General features: G+C 39.4%; 1 protein-coding gene and 1 pseudogene across 3 annotated transcripts in view; both read right to left on the reverse strand.

Annotated features, from left to right (window-relative positions):
* TDRD7 (tudor domain containing 7) overlaps positions 1–25676 on the reverse strand; it is a 102501-nt gene that overhangs the window by 63659 nt on the left and 13166 nt on the right. For 2 of the 3 annotated variants that reach the window (XM_069576124.1, XM_069576123.1), the window contains exons 2-4: positions 12473–12685; positions 9553–9694; positions 8420–8633 (exon numbers count right to left, since the gene is read on the reverse strand). In XM_069576124.1, the coding sequence (XP_069432225.1) occupies positions 8420–8633; positions 9553–9694; positions 12473–12679 (563 nt within the window). In that variant the 5' untranslated portion in view covers positions 12680–12685. Of the gene's footprint in view, positions 1–8419; positions 8634–9552; positions 9695–12464; positions 12686–25676 lie in introns of all 3 variants that reach the window. The other variant, XM_069576125.1, reaches the window with a different exon arrangement.
* LOC138931476 (ATP synthase subunit g, mitochondrial pseudogene) lies at positions 1379–1679 on the reverse strand (annotated as a pseudogene).

Consider the following 25676-nt stretch of genomic DNA (forward strand, 5'->3'; position numbering starts at 1 on the left):
TAGGTTTTTAAGGTTTTCTTTAACTGTTTCTTGTGAGAAGTCTTAGTTCAGTTCAGTCACTCAGTCAGGTCCAACTCTTTGTGAACCCATGAACTGCAGCATGCCAGGCTTCCCTGTCCATCGCCAACTCCCAGAGTTTACTCAAACTCATGTCCATTGAGTTGGTGATATATCGATATAAACATCAAGTCTCTATCACTATAAACTTCCCTCTCAGAACAGTTTTTGATGCATCCCCACTTTGGAAAGTTATATTTCCATTTTCATTTGTCTTCGAGATATTTTCTGATTTCCTCTGATTTTGCTATTGACCTTTTTTTAGTAGCATGCTGTTTACTTGCCACATGTTTGTTCTTTTCCCATTTTTCTTTCTGTAGTTGATTTCTAGTTTCACACCACTGTGCTCAGAAAAAATGCTTGATATAATTTCTTCCTCTTAAATTTGTTGAAGTTTGTTTTGTGACTAAGTATATGATCTATCCTGGAGAATGTCCTATGTGCACTTGAAAAGAATGTGTATTCTGTTGCTTTTGGATTTAATGTCCTATAGATATCTATTAAATGAAAAGATGTTTGCCCTTCGGAAGGAAAACCTTGACAAACCTAGATGGCATATTAAAAAGGAGAGACATCACTTTGCCAACAAAGGTCCATATAGTCAAAGCTATGGTTTTTCCAGTTGTTAGGTATGTGAGATTGGACCATAAAGAAGGCTAAGCACTGAAGAATCTATGGTTTCAAATTGTGCTGTGGGAGAAAACTCTTGAGAGTCCCTTGGACAGCAAGGAGATCAAACCAAGTCTTTATCCTAAAGAAAATCAACCCTGAATATTCATTGGCAGGCCTGTTGTTGAAGTTGAAGATCCAATACTTTGGCCACCTGATGTGAACAGCTGACTCACTGGAAAAGACCCCGATGCTGAAAAAGACCGAAGGCAAAAGGAGCAAAGGGCAGCAGAGGATGAGATGGTTAGATAGCATCACTAACTCAATAGACATGAATCTGAGCAAACTCAGGGAGACAATGGAGGAGACAGAAGCCTGGCATGCTACAGTCCATGGGATTGCACAAAGGTGGACACAATTTAGCAACTGAACAACAAGGTTCATTTGGTCTGCTATATTAAGACCTCTGTTACCTTACTGATTTTGTCTGGATGACCTGTCCATTGATGTCAGTGGGTATTAAGGTCCCCTATTATTACTGTATCACTATTTTTTATTTCAGCCATTCTGATAGGTGTGTCTCAATACAGGTTTTTTTTGGCACATTATCTTATTACTATCTTATGTCATCTGAAATTAACAGCCTGTTCACACATAATCCAAGAACACTCAAATAATAAAGCAAATATAATCATATATTAAAGACTGGTCTTCAAACATCATAGCCAATGATGTCACAGTTGCCTACAATCTCACCAACATAAAACCACATTCACATCTCAGTGGTCACCACACCATTCAGTAGAGTTTCCTTAACTGGGAGCGGTTTGAAGCTACTTGTTTGAGCACTATTGATATTTTTCCCCCAGCTCTGAATAGCTGTAAGGAATTCAGCAGAGTTGGAGGAACCTGATCAATGTTGGCACAGTGCCAAAATGTGGTTAATCGAGGCTTTGAGTAAGCAACAGCAGTGCTGGGACCTTCTCTGTGAGGTTATGGACAAACTGGGCCATGGTTCTAGGATGGAAAGCTCATGACCCCAGCTGGCCAGCTGAATCTCAGTGTAGCTTTAATTTACACTTCCTTAATAGCAAATGAAGCTGAACATCTTTTCATGTATTTTTATATTTAAAGTAATTACTGTTATGTGAGGGCTTATGCCTGTACTTTCTGAAGTTCCAACCCATTTTAGATTATTTCTGTTCTGTTGAGACAACTTTCTTTAGACCCTCTTTAGGAGGAAGTCAGCTAATGACAAATTCTCCTAGTTTTCTTTCATCTGAGAATATCTTCTTCATTTCCTTTTCATTTCTGGAGGATATATAATTTTGATTGACAGGTTTTTTCCTTCACCACTAAAAATGTGCCATTTCTTTCCTTCATGATTTCTCCATAACTGTGAATGAAGAATCACCGTCATTAAAACTGGTATTCACCTATGGGTGATGTATCATTTCTCTCTGGCTAGTTATAAGATTTTTTCTTTGTCTTTAGTTTTCATAAGTTTCACTATTGGTGTGGGATTCTTTGAATTCATCCTACCTGGGATTTCCTAAGCAAAGGAGAAAAGGAAAGATATAAGCATCTCAATGCAGAGTTCCAAAGACTAGCAAGGAGAGATAAGAAAGCCTTCCTCAGCGATCAATGCAAAGAAATAGAGGAAAACAACAGAATGGGAAAGACTAGAGATCTCTTCAAGCAAATTAGAGATACCAAGGGAACATTTCATGCAAAGATGGGCTCGATAAAGGACAGAAATGGTATGGACCTAACAGAAGCAGAAGATGTTAAGAAGAGGTGGCAAGAACACACAGAACTGTACAAAAAAGATCTTCACGACCCAGATAATCAGGATGGTGTGATCACTCACCTAGAGCCAGAAATCCTGGAATGTGAAGTCAAGTGGGACTTAGAAAGCATCACTAAGAGCAAAGCTAGTGGAGGTGATGGAATTCCAGTTCAGCTATTTCAAATCCTGAAAGATGATGCTGTGAAAGTGCTGCACTCAATATGCCAGCATATTTGGAAAACTCAACAGTGGCCACAGGACTGGTAAAGGTCAGTTTTCATTCCAATCCCAAAGAAAGGCAAAGCCAAAGAATGCTCAAACTACCACACAATTGCACTCATCTTAAACGCCAGTAAAGTAATGCTCAAATTCTCCAAGCCAGGCTTCAGCAGTACATGAACCGTGAACTTCCAGATGTTCAAGCTGGATTTAGAAAAGGCAGAGGAACCAGAGATCAAATTGCAAACATCTGCTGGATCATCGAAAAAGCAAGAGAGTTCCAGAAAAACATCTATTTCTGCTTTATTGACTATGTCAAAGCCTTTGACTGTGTGGATCACAATAAACTGTGGAAAATTCTGAAAGAGATGGGAATACCAGCCCACCTGACCTGCCTCTTGAGAAGTCTGTATGCAGGTCAGGAAGCAACAGTTAGAACTGGACATGGAACAACAGACTGGTTCCAAATAGGAAAAGGAGTACGTCAAGGCTGGATATTGTCACCCAGCTTATTTAACTGCTATGCAGAGTACATCATGAGAAATGCTGGGCTGGAAGAAGCACAAGCTGGAATCAAGATTGCCAGGAGAAATATCAATAACCTCAGATATGCAGATGACACCACCCTTATGGCAGAAAGTGAAGAGGAACTGAAAAGCCTCTTGATGAAAGTGAAAATGGAGAGTGAAAAAGCTGGCTTAAAGCTCAACATTCAGAAAACGAAGACCATGGCATCTGGTCCCATCACTTCATGGGAAATAGATGGGGAAACAGTGGAAACAGTGTCAGACTTTATTTTTTTGGGCTCCAAAATCACTGCAGATGGTGACTGCAGCCATGAAATAAAAGACGGTTACTCTTTGGAAGGAAAGTTATGACCAAACTAGATAGCATATTGAAAAGCAGAGACATTACTTTGCCAACAAAGGTCTGTCTAGTCAAGGCTATGGTTTTTCCAGTGGTCATGCATGGATGTGTGAGAGATGGACTGTGAAGAAAGCTGAGAGCCAAAGAATTGATGCTTTTGAACTGTGGTGTTAGAGAAGACTCTTGAGAGTCCCCTGGACTGCAAGGAGACCCAACCAGTCCATTCTAAAGGAGATCGGTCCTGGGTGTTCTTTGGAAGGAATGATGCTAAAGCTCAAACTCCAGTACTTTGGCCACCTCATGCAAAGAGCTGACTCATTGGAAAAGACTCTGATGCTGGGAGGGGTTGGGGGCAGGAGGAGAAGGGGAAGACTGAGGATGAGATGGCTGGATGGCATCACTGACTCAATGGACGTGAGTTTGCGTGAACTCCAGGAGTTGGTGATGGACAGGGAGGCCTGGCATGCTGCGATTCACGGGGTTGCAAAGAGTTGGACACAACTGAGTGACTGGACTGAACTGAAGCATCCTGAACCTGCAGATTAATGTCCTTAGCCAATTTGAGACGTTTCAGCCATTATGCCTTCAAATACACCTTCAATCTCACTCTTTGTTTTGAGGATCTGACAATACAAATACTAGATCTTTTCTTATTCTCCCTACAGGTCCCTAAGACGCTGCTAGATTTCCCCCTCCCCTGCCCCCCGAGAGAACTCTCAGTCTCAACTAGTTATTTTGTTTTCTTTTGTTTAAGTCTATTTACTCTGTTGTCCAGATTGGGTAATTTCTACTGTTCAAGTTCTTTGATTCTGTTCTTCAAGTTCTTTGACTCTGTTCTCTGTCATATTCATTCTGCTATTGAGCTCATACACTGCATTTTTATTTTGGTCATTTTATTCAGTTCTTTTTTTTCCTCTTTTTTACTTTTTAAATTATGAAAGTATGATAACACATTTACAGGAGACTTGGAAAATACAGAACAAAATTATATATAATTCCACTATATATTATAATTATTTTTAAGTAGATAAATTAAGATTTTTAGTTGGGAGTTTTAATATCAAACTCTCAAAAATTAATAGAAGGAATATACAGAAAAGTAGGGGCTTCCCTTGTGGCTCAGTGGTAAAAGAATCTGCCTGCCAAAGCAAAAGACACAGGTTTCCTTCCCTGTTCTGGGAAGATTTCATATGCCGTGGAACAACTAAGCCCGTGTGCCACAACTACTGAATCTGTGCTCTAGAGCCCATGAGCAGCAACTACTGAGTCCATATACCGCAACTAATGAAGCCTATAAGCCCTAAAGCCCATGCTCCACAACAAGAGAAGTTTCTACAATGAAAAGCCTGCAAACCACAACTATAGAGTAGCCCCTGTTCTCTGAAACTAGAGAAAAAGCCGGCACAGCAATGAAGACCCTGCACAAACAAAATTAAATAGAATTATTAAATAATATTATATATTAAATGTATTTAATATTTATTTATTAATAAAATTATTTTTAAAAATATACAGAAAAGTAGGATATAGTAGACTTGAAAAGCACCACGACAACATTTGGTTCTTTTTTGTATGTTCTCTTTCTTTGGTGAATTTTCTATTTTTTTTTCCAAACAGATTTGCAATTGCAAATTAAAGCATTTTTACAACAGCTGCTTTAAAATCATTGTCAGATAATTCCATCATCTGATTCAAGATAATGTTGGTGTCTGTTGATTGTTTTTTCTCATTTAAGTTGTCATTTCCCTGGTTCTTTGTATAATGATTGACTTTTTTCATTGTAACCTGCATATCTGAATACATATTAGGAGACTCTGGATCCTATTTTAATATCTAATTTTAGCAGGCAGTTATTCCAATTCCAAAGAAAGGCAATGCCAAAGAATGCTCAAACTACCGCACAATTGCGCTCATCTCACAAGCTAGTAAAGTAATGCTCAAAATTCTCCAAGGCAGGCTTCAGCAGTACATGAACCGTGAACTTCCAGATGTTCAAGCTGGTTTTAGAAAAGGCAGAGGAACCAGAGATCAAATTGCAAACATCTGCTGGATCATCGAAAAAGCAAGAGAGTTCCAGAAAAACATCTATTTCTGCTTTATTGACTATGTCAAAGCCTTTGACTGTGTGGATCACAATAAACTGTGGAAAATTCTGAAAGAGATGGGAATACCAGACCACCTGACCTGCCTCTTGAGAAATCTGTATGCAGGTCAGGAAGCAACAGTTAGAACTGGACATGGAACAACAGACTGGTTCCAAATAGGAAAAGGAGTACGTCAAGGCTGGATATTGTCACCCAGCTTATTTAACTTCTATGCAGAGTACATCATGAGAAACACTGAGCTGGAAGAAGCACAAGCTGGAATCAAGATTGCCAGGAGAAATATCAATAACCTCAGATATGCAGATGACACCACCCTTATGGCAGAAAGTGAAGAGGAACTGAAAAGCCTCTTGATGAAAGTGAAAATGGAGAGTGAAAAAGTTGGCTTAAAGCTCAACATTCAGAAAACGAAGATCATGGCATCTGGTCCCATCACTTCATGGGAAATAAATGGGGAAACAGTGGAAACAGTGTCAGACATTATTTTTTTGGGCTCCAAAATCACTGCAGATGGTGACTGCAGCCATGAAATTAAAAGATGCTTACTCCCTGGAAGGAAAGTTATGACCAACTTAGACAGCATACTGAAAAGCAGAGACATTACTATGCCAAGAAAGGTCCGTCTAGTCAAGGCTATGGTTTTTCCAGTGGTCATGTATGGATGTGAGAGTTGGACTATGAAGAAGGCTGAGCGCCGAAGAATTGATGCTTTTGAACTGTAGTGTTGGAGAAGACTCTTGAGAGTCCCTTGGACTGCAAGGAGACCCAACCAGTCCATTCTAAAGGAGATCAGCCCTGGGTGTTCTTTGGAAGGAATGATGCTAAAGCTGAAACTCTAGTACTTTGGCCACCTCATGCAAAGAGTTGACTCACTGGAAAAGTCTCTGATGCTGGGAGGGGTTGGGGGCAGGAGGAGAAGGGGATGACAGAGGATGAGATGGCTGAATGGCATCACCGACTCAATGGATGTGAGTTTGAGTGAACCCCGAGAGGTGGTGATAGACAGGGAGGCCTGGCGTGCTGCAGTTCATGGGGTCGCAAAGAGTCGGACATGACTGAGCAACTGAACTGAACTGAATTCTGTTTAGGTTTATCATACACCTCCTGGCACACTTTTGTAGGCTGCGGTTCCAATAATTTAGTTTTCAGAGCCCTTATGGCACTATTCTGGTCTGGTACACTCACCTACTGCTGATGGAGCTCCTGTTTACTGCTGGAGTTTTTGTTTGATTTCTGTAGGTGCTGCCCATGAAAGCGGAATACACTTCCCTAGGCCTAGTGCTGCTAGGTGAGAGGGTGGGAAAATGATATGCAGCAGGCCAGACAGCACTACCTTGGGCCCTCTCTAAGGGCTTTTTGGTGTGGCAAGGTCCTCTGCTCAATCACTGCTGGTGCTACCTGCAGGAATGGAAGGCTCTTATCTAGGCCATACAGTGCCACTAGATGAGACACCAGACCATGGGGTAGAGAGTGCTCCTCTGGGCCCACAATCCAGGATGCCTGGTTTTGCTGTCATCTTATAAATTCAATTCAAAATCTTGAAATTTAGGCCTAGAACCAGCAGAGACAATGGTACCTTAGTCACCAAAGTCACCAACTGTGCTTTGGGTTAAGATTCAAATTTTAATTATATATTTTCTAGACTTTATAAAAAAATTTATAATAACTAACCATAAACACCATTAAATATATACCATTATGAAAAATATTTAAAGGTTGCTTTATTGAAAAATACTAAAATATAAAAAACTAGTACCCTTTTGCCTACTTAAAAATATTCTTTCTTTCTAAATATTCTAGTGTGGGCGGAGCACTTAGGGGGAGGGGAACTATCTTTTATACAAAATGGAATCTTTGAGCATTGATTTAAAGGAAAATGATACAAAAAAATTTGTTCTGTATAAGTACAAATACGATGGAAGAATGTGACACTGACTCATCTACACCAGGAAATGGCAAGCTTTTGATGTGACGGGTCTAACAGTATATATTTTAGGCTTTGCAGGCCATACTGTCTATGCACAACTACTGAACTCTGCAGTTGCGTAAAAGCAACCACAGAGAATATATAAACAAAGGAATGTAGCTGTGTTCCAATAAAACTTTATTTATAAAAACAGTCAGTGGGCCAGATTTGGTCCATATGTTGTAGTTTGCTCATCTGAATTATCTCATGAAACCATAAAATTCAGAGCCAGAAAGGAACTTTGAGATCACTGAGTTTTTATCATTTTTATTGGGCAAATGAGGATACCACAGCCCCAGCAGATGAAATAATTTCAGTTATTTCACCTGGCCAATGAATGGCAGCATCGAAACAAAAACTTTAAGGATGTGGTATTACTTCCAGTTCAGTATTCTGATGCATGGATGTGTAATGTTACTGTATTATGGATATGATTATTGGAACACAGTAGAGCATACAAATCAATGAGATTTTATTTAAAACTTACAAAATTAATTGGAAGAAAGACCTTCAGCCAAACTAAATTATGCTGAAGTAGAATCTCAGAACAATTTGTGAGATCTTCTAAAATGAACGTCACAAGCAGAGGCTACTAACAATGCACAACAAATACAAAATGGAGATATTCAGAAAATGATGTTTAGGCAGCCAGGAAAAGTGGGGTAACTAGTAATGATGCATTTCTCTACTCATATGTGTACATTACACAAAACAAAGTATTTCCTTCTTCACCTGAACACACATGTTTAAGACTTATTATCCCAGGTTCACCACACTTCTCCTTTTAGCCAGAAAAAGCCCAAATACCTGTTGTTGGCAGACATGGTCACATGACTCTGCACTGGAACATCTTTGAATACTTCATTTCCAATAGTTGTTTGTAACGTGTAAGGCAGCATTTCAGCATCAGATTTAACTCCAAGAGGGTTTCCTTTGTTTCTTAACAGTGTTGAATTAGGTTTTTTGCTGACAGAAAAATCTGAAGAAAATCCTGGTTGTCTGAGGGTTGCTTTTGGTTTTCCTATGAAGTCAGGCATACATAATGGAATCAATTAGCTTTCCAAAACCCTGGTTTCATAATGTCACTCCCTTGCCCAGATGTTTTCTGTTGGTCTCTGTGCTCAGAATAGTTTGTAAGAATATGAGGAGGTGGCCATTAGAGGGTCGGTCAGCAGCGGAAGAGCAGCTTGGTGTGTACTTAGCAGATGAGCTTCTTCAAAATGTGGCTTCATCTGCTAGGCAAGCCTGTTACTTTTCCTCCACTCACCAACTAACTTGGTGGCAGTCACCTCACATTCTTGCAAATGCAGCACACTCAGCAGTATCATAGTCCTCCCATTGCTTCTCCACCAATTTGGATTCTTCCAACAGTGAGGGGTCTGGTTTCAAGTCTCCTCCTTGCCATGAAGCTCTCCACTGCCATTCTCACAAGGATTGCTCTCTTGCCTAGAACGCTCATTGTGGTATTCAGCATCTACTCTTTTATACTATCATTAAACTATGTCTTGAGAATTTAATTTTAGAAATGATTATTTTATAAGTTCCTTGAGAAAAATGATCAGTAAATACAGGCTGAGTTGCCTTTATCTTTATGACTATATAATTCATGTTTTTCTAAAAATAGAGGATTTATAGTAAAAGATATGATTTCCTAAATAAGACATAAACTCAGTTGGTTCATCCAACATTCTATATGAGGCTTTCCCCTCAAATAAAGAGGAAAACCACACTTTGCCATTGTAAGTCATGCTGAGTTACTTCACTTAATAAGTCATGCTTACGTTCACTTAAATTCAAACGGAAGTACTAGCTTCAGGATTTCTCCCTTGACAAATGAATGTTAACAAACATACGTGTTTATCATAAATACAAGCAATATTTTCATATGACAATGTATTCATAAACAGGCTTTACAATTTTAGCATGTGAAAAGATCTTACCTTCTAGAAAAAATGGCATGGTTTTCTTTACTCTCATCTGACAATTAACTTGCCGACCAGTTTTCCTTTTAGAACTCCTCTGTCGAGCCACAAGCTGAGCAATTCTTGCAGTTTCTGTGCAGGCCATGGCATAGCAAGTTATCTGATTATGAGACATAAGGGAAAGGAGAAACATTTCTCAGATTCACTGGTAACCAGAGGCTGACTTCTCAAAGTGTATCTTTGTTGAGTTTACATGTCCCAAATCAAGCTGTATGCAAACAGTCATGTCTCTTTCTTTCATAATGTTAGAGCTAAATTATATTTTCTGCAAGAGAAACCAAGCATAGTCCAGCACACTGAATAATCATTTTTCCTTAAACTGAAAAGTTCACTTATTTCTTAAACATGTTTTTATTAAGCATCTAAAATGTGCTAGGCTTAACAAATGAACCCAAAGAAACCTGTGATTTGTATACATTATCTCATATACTCTGTGAGATTTATTTTATTTCCATTTTATACATGGGAAAACAGAGGATCAGGAAAGTTAAGCAAACTTCTCAAGCCATGCAGTGAGGCTATCTCTCTGAATCCAAAGTACATACTTGTAACTGCTATTTGTACTATCTCCAAGAGACCACTAAATTCTAGTCTTGCCAATGAAATGGATTACCTGAGTAAGTTGGGGCAAATCAGTTTACTTCAAAAACCCCAGTACTATCAGCTACAAAACAGGGAATAGCTTAGATCTGAGGTTTTCAAACTATTCAGTGGAGTCATAGGATTCCATGGAGGTGCCTCATGGGTGTGAGGGCAAGACAGGGCAAGCAAAGGCCCTGGAGCCTCTGGCATCTACTTAAAATACAGTAGCTCAGCTTTTTATATTAAAAAAAAAAAGATAGGATATACAGGATATTTGAAAAAGGATTTGAAAACAGAATGTAGACTGCTGAGATTAGACGATCTCTACAGCCCCATCTAGTGGGGCTTTAATTTTAATTTTAAATTGAAATCAAGACAGGAAAGCAATGAGGTTTTACACCACAGCCAAAACATGCTCATAATCTTTGGTCCAGTATTTCTATTCCTGAAAATATAAGAATACAATTCAAAAGAAGAAAAATTACATACCCAAATATGTACATTAGGGGTTATTTTAATAGTCAAAACCTGGAAACATTAAAAATGTCCCAAAAAGAAGAAGAGTTGAGTAATTTATAGCACAGTAACTATATGAAGCACTACTAAATTACTAATTCATTCAGACATTTGATCATTTATACATTCAACACATATTTATTAAGCATCAAAAGTCAGGGGCAAAAAAAAGCAAAACCAAAACCAATTCCTTATCCATAAGAAACTGATGAAGAAAAGAGAGGCAAAGAGACTAAACAGAAAACGTTATGTCAAGTATTATACTTGACATATATTATAAGAATATATATATACTTGAATGTATTATAAGAGGCCAAGCAGACAGAAAGGGGGGCTTAAATCTTTCTGGGAGAACCAGGGACATTGAAGAAAGTTTTACTATTAATATAATATTTGATTAATTTATACTTTCTCCTTATATAAACTGTATTACAGATTAGGTGAACCTTTGCTGTGTGCTGTGCTGTGTTTGGTTGCTTCAGCCATGTTCAACTCTTTGTGACCCCATGGACTGTAGCCTCCCAAGCTCCTCTGTCCATGGGATTCTCCAGGCAACAATACTAGAGTGGGTTGCCATGCCTTCCTCCAGGGGGTCTTCCCAACCCAGGGATCAAATCCAGGTCTCCTGCATTGCAGATGAATTGTTTACTGTCTGAGACACCAAGAAAGGCCACTCTCCTAACCCTGGGCCCCTTTTCTCCTCTACCCAATGCCTCTCTGACTCACCCCCACACCAGAGGAACAACTATTCTAATTTTTTGTGAGAAATACCCCAGACCTGCGCTACATATTTACATATGAAACATACCTCCAAAATATACTGATTGGGGCGGGGTAGACACCTTTCTGTCTTGGGTGGTAGTTTGTCCAATCTTTCATACTGTATATTGGACAGACAACAAGAAGCAAAACTACTGAGTCATAGGAGATATGTAATAAAAAAATTTACTTGCTACCACTCAATTGCCCATATTACATATAAAACATGATTCCAGAGGAACTAGAAGATTGAAAATTGTAGGATAATCACTATTACTAAAGTAAAGGTGAGAACAGGCTAGGGACAGAAGGGCCTAAAGACAGGGAGAACAGTAGGGAAGGCCCTGTAATAACCAAAAGTGCTGAATGATCAAGTAGAGGCTTGACTAGGATCAAGACAGTAGGAACAGATAGGGGTCAGGTCAGATTATCAGAATTTTAAAGTATCTATTGGCTTCAGTAATCAGGAGGTCACTAGTGACCTAGGCCAAACAGCTGTGGCAGGCCTATAATGAGTGGTATGATATTTAGGCAGTAAAGGTCTCTAATACAGTTATTTTGTGTGGACAGTGAGACTGAGTAAACTTGAAATTTTTTAACTTAATATGGTTAAAATCCTATTTTTATAACAAAGAATTTGAGGGTAAAACAAAAGACATGAGAATCGGCTGTGCTTTGGATGCAATTCTCTATCCCTACTAACTTTGGCTTCCCTGATAGCTCAGTTGGTAAAGAATTTGCCTGCAATGCAGGAGATCCCAGTTCAGTTCCTGGGTTGGGAAGATCTGCTGGAGAAGGGACAGGCTACTCACTCTAGTATTCTGGCCTGGAGAATTCTATGGACTATATAGTCCATGGGGGTCACAAAGAGTTGGACACGAGTCTTTCACTTCATTTCACTTCTTCACTAATCTTGGCTAGTGCTTTTCACTTTGACTTCCATCCTAATTATGAGACTGGAAGTACCAGACAGGCAATTAAGAATTGGCTTGCCTCTTTTGAATCACAGTTACCTTCTTACCTCTCCAGACCTACTAGTCTCTATCCTGACAACTGCTGGTACACTTCTCAGATAGGCTTCTAGCGTAGGATAGCCCAATTGCTTGAAAGGGATCCAGTCTCCAGTTAGGGATCTGTACTCTCCTTGGAGCCGGGGTAATGCTATTCCATTCTTATGAGACTGCAGAACAGCCCGTAGCATTTTTGAAACCAGATCTGCTTCCAGCATCTTCACCTACGAGAACATGGTAAAAGGTTACTATAATGATGCATTAAGGCTGTGAATTCAAATTTATTTTCAGAGTTTTCACTTGTTTGTATATTTCATAAACTGCTACTGAATACTTTATGTACTATTACAATACAGGGAAATAACTGTTATGGTAGAGAAAAGCATGGAATACTATGAAGAAAACAAGGGAAGTCAGAAAGGCATAAAGACTAGCCTGGGGAAAGGAAGGTATCAGGGAATGTTTCCCAGATGAGAGGAGGTCTGAGGGAGTTCTAAAGGACAAGGTGCAATCAGTCAGGCAAGGAAGAAAAGGATGTGTGGAGGCTGGGGTCAGGGATGGGGAAAGGTATCAGCCCCAAGTAGAGGGAAGAGAAAATTCAAAAGGCACACAGGTGAGAGAGAAGTACATGGTTGGTTCTGAGAACTCTAGGCAGTTGAGCGGTGGGACATGAATGACTAAAGATTCTAAGCTAAGGATTGAAAGATGGAAATGCAAGAAGTGAGAAGAGGCAGACCCAGAAGAGACTACTTACTATATTATGCTAGTATGTTTGCATTTTTGCCAAAATTAACTTGAGACCCCTGGAGGGATTTTAAATAGCAGAATAAAATGATCAACTCTGCATTTTAAGATCACTCTTTAGTATCAAGGAAAATAAACTAGAAGGAAAAAGATAAATGAGCTGTAAGAATTGAAGATACGGAAATCTGAAAATAGGGCCTTGGAATGCTGATACAAAAAATCAGTATCAGAGCTAATCAGGAAGTGGGATTAACAGGAATTGATTAACTGTTTGAATTACAAGGGACACCTCCAAATTTCTAGCTTAGAAGCATGGCGGATAGTAATGGGAAGAGACAAGTTTGCAGGAGAGGAAGGGAGTGAAATAATTTTGGACATAGGAAGTTGGGATGCCTTTAGGGCAGCCATGTAGTTATATTTACTAGGAACTCAGGTTACAAGTCTGAGCTGCTTATAGATTTGTTGGTCTTCAGCATATATGTGGTATTTGGTGTTCAAGGGGTCAAAAATAAGGTTAAGGTTAGACTCCTGTGGAAGGCTGCCACTTAAGAGATAGGCAGAGAAGGAAGTATCCATAAAAGGCCTTGAGAGGTGGCAGTCCTAAGATGGCAGAGGAACAGGATGGGGAGACCACTTTCTACCACACAAATTCATCAAAAGATCACTTGAATGCTGAGCAACTTCCACAAAACAACTTCTGGATGCTGGTGGAGGACACCAGGCACCCAGAAAGGCAGCCCATTCTCTTTGAAAGGAGGTAGGACAAAATATAAAAGATAAAAAGAGAGACAAAAGATTCAGGGACTGAGACCTGTCCTGGGGAGAGAGTCATAAACAAGGAGAAGTTTCCATACAGCACCAGCGGGTCTGTGGGGAATTTCGGAATCTCAGAGGGCAACATAACTGGGAGGGGAAAAAAAAAACCCACAGAATACACGCCTAACAACTCCCAGTGGAGAAGCAGCCCAGATGCTCACGTCTGTGCTGGACAGGGAGGCACTGGCTGCATGCTTAGGGTAAGGACGGCCTGAATGACCTGAGGACCATCTGAGGGAGCTAACCTGAGACAGCAACCCAAACTGTGGGATAGTCAGAGAGAGAGAACTTTCCCACGAAAGGCTCTAACCTAATCCGCAACTTGGCCCACTCACAGGACAAAGGATTGAGCCAACACCAAAGGAGAGCTAGCCAGCTGCGGACAGGCCCCTCCCCACAACCAGAAGCAGAGAGGCAGGTGTGTGACAGCCAGAGCTGGAAGGGGACAATCTCAGCCCCAGAGACCAGCATCCTCCAACGAACTGTGAGCAGGCTCCCAGTTGCTAACCACATCTTCCTGGGACCCTAGATGGTTGACATCTGCCAGGAGGGTCGCTCTGAGATTAGCTTCCCAGAGGAGACACACGGCACACCCGGGAAACCAAGCGGCCAGGACCAGGGTGGTGATTAAGACACATGGCCCACCTGGGACAGTGCACTCGCCAAGCACCTGGACACCTGAGCTGCTCGGACCTGGAAAGGGCACAAAACGCACGCCCAACCAAGTCTGTGCCCTTGCAGAGTACCCGAGAACCTGAACCTGAGCAGCATACACCTGGGAAGTGCACGAAATGCAGGGCCCACTTTGGACAGCACCCCTGCAGAGCAACCTGGAGCCTGAGCAGTGTAGACCCAGAAAGCACACGCCACCCTGAGCTGGGGCGGTGTGGTCCATACTGCGAGCACTCCCCACACATGCCACTGATATCTTGTTTGCAATGTTCCTCCCTCCCCACAACACAACTGAACAAGTGAGCCTAAATAAGTGGACCACCTTCACCCCCTTGTGTCAGGGTGGGAATTAAGACATTGAAGAGACCTGCAAGCAGAGGAAGCCAAAATAAACAAAGAAGAGGGAAAAGCTCTGGGAGTGACAGGTGCAACAGATTAAAACCCTATAGTTAACATTGACTAAGCACTGGAAGAGGCCTATAGATCTTGAGAAGAAGCACAAGCTGGGACAAGGAACTATATGAAACTGAACTGACCCCACAAAGCCTACAACAGCTCCAGAGAAATTCCTAGATCTATTTTTACTATTATCATTTTTTAATATTTTAAAGTTCTTTATTACTTCTTTTATTTTCATTTTGATAACCTACTATTACCTTGCAAAAAAATACCCTATTTTAAAGAAAATTTCATGTATATTTTTTATCATTTTTGTGATTTTGTTTTGTATTTCTAATATTGTATTTTTGAGAGTCTAACCTCTACTCTAGATTTTTAAACTTTGCTTTTTTATATTTGTTATCAATTTTGTACCTTTAAGAATCTAATTTTCAGTATCTATTTTCACTTAGGGGTGTGATTATTGGCTTGATTGCTCTCTCCCCTTTTGACTTTCTGTTTTCTCCCCCAGTCACCTCTGTCTCCTCCTTCCTCTCTGGGTGTTCCAGGATGTGAAGAACACTTAGGGAACTGATGACTGGCTAGATTGCTCTCTCCCATTTTGATTCTCCCTCTTCTCCTCCTGGTTACTCTATCTCCCTCCTCCCTCTTCTCTTCTCCATGTAACTCTGTGAACCTCTCTGGGTGTCCCTCACTGTGGAGAATTTTTTCACCATTAACCTAGGTTCCTGTAAGAATAAGACCGAAAGCCAGAGGCAGGAGGCTTAAATCCAGAGAACGCCTCATTCCAGAGAACATTAATAGACAAGAGCTCGTCCAAAAGCCTTCCTACCTACAATGAAACCAAGCTCCACCCAAGAGCCAAAAAGTTCCAGAGCAAGACATACCATGCTAATTCTCCAGCAATGCAGGAACACAAGCCTGAGCATTAAAATACAGGGTGCCCAAAGCCATATCAAACCCACAGACACCCAAAAACTCATTATCGGACATTTCATTGCACTTCAGAGAGAACAGATTCTGCTCCACCCACCAGAACATAGATGCAAACTCCCCTAACCAGGAAACCTTGACAAGCCACTAGTCCAACCCCACCCACAGGGAGCAAGCTCCATAATAAAAGAGGAACCACAAACTTCCAGCCTACAGATATGCCACCCCAAACACAGCAATCTAAACAAAATGAAAAGGCAGAGAAATGCTCAGCAGGTAAGGGAACATGATAAATGCCCACCAAACCAAACAAAGGAGGAAGAGATAGGGAGTCTACCTGACAAAGAATTCACAATAATGATAGTAAAGATGATCCAAAATCTTCTAAAGAAAATGGAGTTACAGATAAACAGACTAGAGACAAAGATTGAGAAGATGCAAGAAATGTTTAACAAAGACCTAGAAGAAATTATTGCCAAATTCAGACTTAAACTGAACAAAGTAGGGAAAGCCATGAGACCATTCAGGTATGACCTAAATCAAATCCCTTATGATTATAAAGTGGAAGTGAGAAATAGATTTAAGGGCCTAGATCTGATAGATAGAGTGCCTGATGAACTATGGACGGAGGTTCATGACACTGTACAAGAGACAGGGATCAAGACCATCCCATGGAAAAGAAACACAAAAAAGCAAACTGGCTGTCTGAGGAGGCCTTACAAATAGCTATGAAAAGAAGAGAAACGAAAAGCAAAGGAGAAAAGGAAAGATATAAGCATTGGAATACAGAGTTCCAAAGACTAGCAAGGAGAGATAAGAAAGCCTTCCTCAGCGATCAATGCAAATTAAACAGAGGAAAACAACAGAATGGGAAAGACTAGAGATCTCTTCAAGCAAATTAGAGATACCAAGGGAACATTTCATGCAAAGATGGGCTCGATAAAGGACAGAAATGGTATGGACCTAACAGAAGCAGAAGATATTAAGAAGAGGTGGCAAGAATACACAGAAGAACTGTACAAAAAAGATCTTCATGACCCAGATAATCAGGATGGTGTGATCACTCACCTAGAGCCAGAAATCCTGGAATGTGAAGTCAAGTGGGACTTAGAAAGCATCACTACGAACAAAGCTAGTGGAGGTGATGGAATTCCAGTTCAGCTATTTCAAATCCTGAAAGATGATGCTATGAAAGTGCTGCACTCAATATGTCAGCAAATTTGGAAAACTCAGCAGTAGCCACAGGACTGGAAAAGGTCAGTTTTCATTCTAATCCCAAAAAAAGACAATGCCAAAGAATGCTCAAATTACCACACAATTGCACTCATCTCACACACTAGTTAAGTAATGCTCAAAATTCTCCAAGCCAGGCTTCAGCAATACGTGAATCGTGAACTTCCAGATGTTCAAGCTGGTTTTAGAAAAGGCAGAGGAACCAGAGATCAAATTGCCAACATCTGCTGGATCATCAAAAAAGCAAGAGAGTTCCAGAAAAACATCTGCTTTATTGACTATGTCAAAGCCTTTGACTGTGTGGATCACAATAAACTGTAGAAAATTCTGAAAGAGATGGGAATACCAGCCCACCTGACCTGCCTCTTGAGAAACCTATATGCAGGTCAGGAAGCAACAGTTAGAACTGGACATGGAACAATAGACTGGTTCCAAATAGGAAAAGGAGTACATCAAGGCTGGATATTTTCACCCAGCTTATTTAACTTATATGCAGAGTACATCATGAGAAACTCTGGGGGGGGATGAGGCACAAGCTGGAATCAATATTATCAAGATAAATATCAAGAAATATCAAGAGAAATATCTGAGAAATAACCTCAGATATGCAGAGGAACTAAAAAGCCTCTTGATGAAAGTGAAAGTAGAGAGTGAAAAAGTTGGCTTAAAGCTCAACATTCAGAAAACGAAGATCATGGCATCTGGTCCCATCACTTCATGGAAAATAGATGGGGAAACAGTGGAAACAGTGTCAGACTTTATTTTTTTGGGCTCCAAAATCACTGCAGATGGTGACTGCAGCCATGAAATTAAAAGACACTTATTCCTTGTAAGAAAAGCTATGACAAACAGAGTCAGCATATTGAAAAGCAGAGACATTACTTTGCCAAGAAAGGTCCGTCTAGTCAAGGCTATGGTTTTCCCAGTGGTCATGTATGGATGTGAGAGTTGGACTGTGAAGAAAGCTGAGCACCGAAGAATTGATGCTTTTGAACTGTGGTGTTGGAGAAGACTCTTGAGAGTCCCTTGGACTGCAAGGAGATCCAACCAGTCCATTCTGAAGGAGATCAGTCCTGGGTGTTCATTGGAAGGATTGATGCTAAAGCTGAAACTCCAATACTTGGCCACTTCATGCGAAGAGTTGACTCGTTGGAAAAGACTCTGATGCTGGGAGGGGTTGGGGGCAGGAGGAGAAGAGGACAACAGAGGATGAGATGGCTGGATGGCATCACTGACTCAATGGACGTGGATCTGAGTGAACTCTGGGAGTTGGTGATGGACAGGGAGGCCTGGCAAGCTGCGATTCATGGGGTTGCAAAGAGTCTGACACGACTGAGCAACTGAACTGAACTGAGAAGAAACAAAAAAGTCAATCAATAATGAACAACACAGTAACTGAGATCAAGAGTACTCTGAAGGGAACCAACAGGTGAATAACTGAGGCAGAAGATAGCATAAGTGAGGTGGAAGACAGAATGGTGGAAATGAATGAAGCAGAGAGGAAAAAAGAATTAAAAGAAATGAGGACAACCTCAGAGAGCTGTGGGACAATGTTAAATGCCCTAACATTCAAATCATAGGAGTCCCAGAAGAAGACAAAAAGAAAAGGCATGAGAAAATACTTGAGATAATAGTTGAAAACTTCCCTAAAATGGGGAAGGAAATAGTCCAAGAAACCCAGAGTCCCAAATAGGATAAACCCAAGGCAAAATACCCCAAGACACATTAATCAAATTAATGAAGATCAAACACAAAAAGCAAATATTAAAAAGCAGCAAGAGAAAAGCAACAAATAACACACAAGGGGATCTCCATAAGGATAAGAGCTAATCTTTCAATAAAAACTCTTCAGGCGAGAAGGGAATGGCAGGACATACTTAAAGTGATGAAAGAGGGAAACCTACAACCCACATTACTGTACCCAGCAAGGATCTCATTCAAATATGAAGGAGAAATCAAAAGTTTTACAGACAAGCAAAAGCTGAGAGAATTCAGCACCACCAAACAAGCTCTTCAACAAATGCTAAAGGATCTTCTCTAGACAGGAAACACACAAAAGGTTTATAAACTCGAACCCAAAACAACGAAGTAAGTGGCAACAGGATAATACTTATCAATAATTACCTTAAATGTAAATGGGTTGAATGCCACAACCAGAGGACAAAGGCTGTCTGAATGGATAAAAAAACAAGACCCCTATATAAGAGACCCACCTCAAACCAAGGGACACATAGAGACTGAAAGTGAAATGCTAGAAAAAGATATTTCATGCAAATGGGGACCAAAAGAAAGCAGGAGTAGCAATACTCATATCAGATAAAATAGACTTTGAAATAAAGGCCGTGAAAAGAGACAAAGAAGGACACTACATAATGATCAAAGGATCAATCCACGAAGAAGATATAACAATTATAAACATACATGCACCCAACATAGGAGCAGCACAACATGTAAGGCAAATGCTGACAAGTATGAAAGAGGAAATTAACAGTAACACAATAATAGTGTGAGACTTTAATACCCCACTCACACCTATGGAGAGATCAACCAAACAGAAAATTAGCAAGGAAACACACACTTTAAATGATACAATGGACCAGTTAGACCTAATTGATATCTACAGGACATTTGACCCCAAAACAATGAATTTCACCTTTTTCTCAAGTGCACATGGAACATTCTCCAGGACAGATCACATCCTGGGCCATAACTCTAGCCTTGGTAAACTCAAAAAAGTTAAAATCATTTCAAGCATCTTTTCTGATCACAATGTGGTAAGATTAGATATCAACTACAGGAAAAACAGCTATTAAAAATACAAACATATGGAGGCTAAACAACACATTTCTGAATAAAACAAATCACAGAATAAGAAAGAAATCCAGTATCATGCATTGAACCTGGACTGGTGATTCGTTTCATATATGATATTATACATGTTTCAATACAATACTGTAAAGTAATTAACGTCCCATTAAAATAAATAAATTTATATTTTTTAAAAAAAGCAAAAAATAAATAAATAAATTACCCTAAAAAAAAAGAAATCAAAATATGCATAAAAACAAGTGAAAATGAAAACACAACAATACAAAACCTATGGGATTCAGTAAAAGCAGTGCTAAGGGGAAGATTCATAGCAATATAAGCTTACCTCAAGAACAAGAGAAAAATCAAATAAATAACCTAACTTTATACATAAAGCAACTAGAAAAAGAAGAAATGAAGAACCCCAGGGTTAGTAGAAGGAAAGAAATCATAAAAATTAGGGCAGAAATAAATGAAAAAGAAACAAAGGAGACTATTGCTAAAATCAACAAAATTAAAAGCTGGTTCTTTGAGAAGATAAATAAAATAGACAAATTACTAGCCAGACTCATCAAGAAACAAAGGGAGAGAAATCAAATCAACAAACTTTGAAATGAAAATGGAGAAATCACAACAGACAACACAGAAATACAAAGGATCATGACACTACTATCAGCAACTATATGACAATAAAATGGACAACTTGGAAGAAACAGATAAATTGTTAGAAAAGTATAATCTTCCAAAACTGAGCCAGGAAGAAATAGAAAATCTTAACAGACCTATCACAAGCACAGAAATCAAAACTGTAATAAAAAATATTCCAACAAACAAAAGCCCAGGATCAGATGGCTTCACAGGTGAATTCCACCAGAAATTTAGAGAAGAGCTAACACGTATCCTACTCAAACTCTTCCAGAAAATTGCAGAGGAAGGTAAACTGCCAAACTCATTCTATGAGGCCATCATCACCTTAATACCAAAACCAGACAAAGATGCCACAAAAAAAGAAAATGACAGGCCAATATCACTGATGAATACAGATGCAAAAATCCTCAACAAAATTCTAGCAAAAAGAATCCAACAACATTTTAAAAAGATCATACATCATGACCAAGTGGGCTTTATACCAGGAATTCAAGGATTCTTCAATACTCACAAAACAATCAATGTGATATACCACATTAACAAATTGAAAGATAAAAACCATATGATTATCTAAATAGATGCAGAGAAAGCCTTGGACAAAATTCAGTATCCATTTATGATTAAAAAAAAAAAACCTCCAGAAAGCAGGCATAGAAGGAACACACATCAACATAATAAACGCCATATATGATAAACCCACAGCAAACATTATCCTCAATGGTGAAAAATTGAAAGCATTTCTGCTGAAGTCAGGAACAAGACAAGGGTGCCCACTCTCACCACTACTATTCAACACAGTTTGAATAGTAGTTTGGAAGCTCTGGCCACAGCAATCAGAGCAGAAAAAGGAATAAAAGAAATCCAGATTGGAAAAGAAGAAGCAAAACTCACTGTTTGCAGATGACATAATACTCTACATAGAAAACCCTAAAGACTCCACCAGAAAATTACTAGAGCTAATCAATGAATATAGTAAAGTTGCAGGATATAAAATTAACATACAGAAATCCCTTGCATTCCTATACACTAATCATGATAAAACATAAAGAGAAATTAAGGAAACAATTCCATTCACCACTGTGATGAAAAGAATAAAATACTTAGGAATAAATCTACCTAAAGAAACAAAAGATCTATGTATAGAAAACTAAAATACACAGATGAAAGAAATAAAAAATGACACAAATAGATGGAGAAATACACCATGTTCATGGATCAGAATAATCAATATAGTGAAAATGAGTATACTATCCAAAGCAATCTATAGATTCAACGCAATCCCTATCAAGCTACCAACGGTGTTTTTCAGAGAACTAGAACAACTGATTTCAAAATTTGTATGGAAATACAAATAGCCAAAGCAATCTTGAGAAAGAAGAATGGAACTGGAGGAATCAACCTGCCTGATTTCAGACTATACTACAAAGCTACAGTCATCAAGACAGTATGATACTGGCACAAAGACAAAAATATAGATCAATGGAACAAAATAGAAAGCCCACAGATAAATCCACGCATCTATGGAACCTTATCTTTGACAAAGGAGCCAAGAATATATAATGGAGAAAAGGCAATCTCTTTAACAAGTGGTGCTGGGAAAACTGGTCAACCACCTGTAAAAGAATGAAACTAAAACATTAACACTGTACACAAAAATAAACTCAAAATGGATTAAAGATCTAAATGTAAGATCAGAAACTACAACCAGAGGAAAACATAGACAAAACACTCTCTGACATAAATCACAGTAGGATCCTCTATGACCCACCTCCCAGAGTAACAGAAATAAAAGCAAAAATAAACAAATGGGACCTAATTAAACTTAAAGCTTCTGTGCAACAAAGGAAACTCTAAGCAAGGTGAAAAGACAGCTTTCAGAATTGGAGAAAATAATAGCAAACAAAGCAACTGACAAAAGAATTCACCTCAAAAATATACAAGCAGCTCATGCAGAGAAGGCAATGGCACCCCATTCCAGTACTCTTGCCTGGAAAGGCCCATGGACGGAGGAGCCTGGTAGGCTGCAGTCCATGGGGTCGCTAAGAGTCAGCACGACTGAACCACTTCACTTTCGCTTTTCACTTTCATGCATTGGAGAAGGCAATGGCACCCCACTCCAGTATTCTTGCCTGGAGAATCCCAGAGACAGAGGAGCCTAATGGGCTTCCGTCTATGGGGTCGCACAGAGTCGGACAGACTGAAGTGACTTAGCATAGCATGCAGCTCAATACCAAAACAACAAGTGACCCAATCAAAAAATGGACCAAAGAACTAAACAGACATCTCTCCACAGAAAATATACAGATGGCTAACAAACACATGAAAAGATGCTCAACATTATTCATTATCAGAGAAATTCAAATCAAAACCACAATGAGGTACCATCTCATGCTGGTCAGAATGGCTGCTATCAAAAAGTCTACAAACAAATGCTGGAGAGGATGTGGAGAAAAGGGAACCCTCTTGCACCGTTGGTGGGAATGCAAACTAGTACAGCCACTATGGAGAACAGTGTGCAAATTCCTTGAAAAACTGTAAATAGAACTGCCATACGACCCAGCAATCCCACTGCTGGGCATACACACCAAGGAAACCAGAATTTAAAGAGTTACGTGTACTACAATGTTCATCACAGCACTGTTTACAATAGCTAGGACATGGAAGCAACCTACATGTCCATTAGCAGACGAATGGATAAGAAAGCTGTAGTACATATACACAGTGGAATATTACTCAGCTATTAAACGCATTTGAATCAGTTCTAATGAGGTGGATGAAACTGGAGCCTATTATACAGAGTGAAGTAAGTCAGAAAGAAAAACACCAATATAGTAAATTAACGCATATATATGGAATTTAGAAAGATGGTAATGATGACCCTATATGCAAGACAGCAAAAGAGACACAGATATAAAGAACAGACTTTTGGACTCTTGTGGGAGAAAGCGAGGGTGGGATGATTTGAGAGAACAGCACTGAAACATGTATTTTACCATATGTGAAACAGATCACCAGTCCAAGTTCAATGCATCAAACAGGGCACTCAAAGCCAATGCACTGGGACAACCCTGAGGGATGGGATGGGGAGGGAGGAGGGAGGGGGCTCTGGGATGGGGGACACATGTACACCCATAGCTGATTCATGTCAATGTATGGCAAAAACCACTATAATACTGTAAAGTAATGAGCCTCCAATTAAAATAATTAATTTTAAAAATTACAAGGCCTTGAGAAAAAAGAGAACAAATTATACCAAAAGAAAGTAGACAGAAGGAATTAATAAAGATGAGAGCAAAATCAACACTGACACATCAGTAATGAAATAAGAAAAAAGAGTAAAGAAAAAAAATCATGAAGCCAAAATTGGTTTTTGAAAATATCAATAAAGCTGGTAAACTTCCAGGTAGATTAATCAAGGGGATAAAAAGAGAAGATACAAATTACAAATAATATGATCAAAGAGGGGGCCACAACCCAGAGGGATGGTACGGGGAGGGAGGAGGGAGGGGGGTTCAGGATGGCGAACATGTGTATACCTGTGGCGGATACATGTTGATGTATGGCAAAACCCATACAATATTGTTAAGTAATTAACCTCCAATAAAAATAAATAAATTTATATTAAAAAAAAAGAATGGCCTGGCTGGATCTCCCTGCAGTCCAAGGGACTCTCAAGAGTCTTCTCCAACACCACAGTTCAAAACCATCAATTCTTTGGCACTCAGCTTTCTTCACAATCCAACTCTCCCATCCATACATGACCACTGGAAAAACCATAGCCTTGACTAGGCGGACCTTTGATGGCAAAGTAATGTCTCTGCTTTTCAATATGCTATCTATGTTGGTCATAATTTTTCTTCCAAGGAGTAAGCGTCTTTTAATTTCATGGCTGCAGTCACCATCTGCAGTGATTTTGGAGCCCCAAAAAATAAAGTCTGACACTGTTTCCACTCTTTCCCCATCTATTTCCCATGAAGTGATGGGTCTGGATGCCCATGATCTTTGTTTTCTGAATGTTGAGCTTTAAGCCAACTTTTTCACTCTCCACTTTCACTTTCATCAAGAGGCTTTTTAGTTCCTCTTCACTTTAGAATTTTAAATTTGTAGTTAGAAGCCTTCACACAAGGAAAACTCAAACCCAGATGGCTTTACTAGCAAATTCTAACAAACACTTCAGAAGGAATTAATACCACTTCTATACAAACTTCCAAAAATGGAACACTTGTGAATTCATTTTATAAGGCCAACATTATACTGATACCAAAACCAAGGACATTACAAAAAAAGGCACAGACAGATCAATATCCCTCAAGAAACAAAGTGTAAAAATCGTAACAAAATATTAATAAATTAAATACAAAAATATGTAAGAGAAATAAGACATCATGATTATGGTTTTACTCTAGGAATGCAAGGTTGGTTCAACATTTATAAGTCAATCAATGTAACTGACTATATAAACAGACTAAAGGCAAAAGGAGAAGGTGCACCAGAGGAGGAGGTAGTTAGACAGAATCACCGACTCAAATGATGTGAATCTGAGAAAACTCCAGGAGACAGTGGAGGACAGAGGAGCCTGGCATGCTGCAGCCCATGAAGTCTCAAAGTCGGACACCAGTTAGTGACTGGACAACAACAACAAAGGAGAAAAATCACAATATCAATAGATGAAGAAAAGACTTTTGATAAAGTTCAAAATCATTTATGTGAATAACTCTCAGAAAATAAGAACAGATGGGAACCTCCCTAACCTGATAAAGAATATCTGTGAAAAACCTTCAGCTAACATCATAGGTAATAGTGAAATGAATACTTTTTGCTTAAGAATGGGAACAAGGCAAGAATGTCCGTTCTCTTCACTCCTATTCATTACCATACTAAGGTCCTAGCTGGTGCAGTCAGGCTGATTTCAACACTTATCATAAAAGCATATTAGTTGAAATAGTGTGATACTAACAAAAG

Source organism: Ovis canadensis, chromosome 2 (genome assembly GCF_042477335.2).
Source record: "Ovis canadensis isolate MfBH-ARS-UI-01 breed Bighorn chromosome 2, ARS-UI_OviCan_v2, whole genome shotgun sequence".
In the NCBI taxonomy this organism is placed as follows: domain Eukaryota; kingdom Metazoa; phylum Chordata; class Mammalia; order Artiodactyla; family Bovidae; genus Ovis; species Ovis canadensis.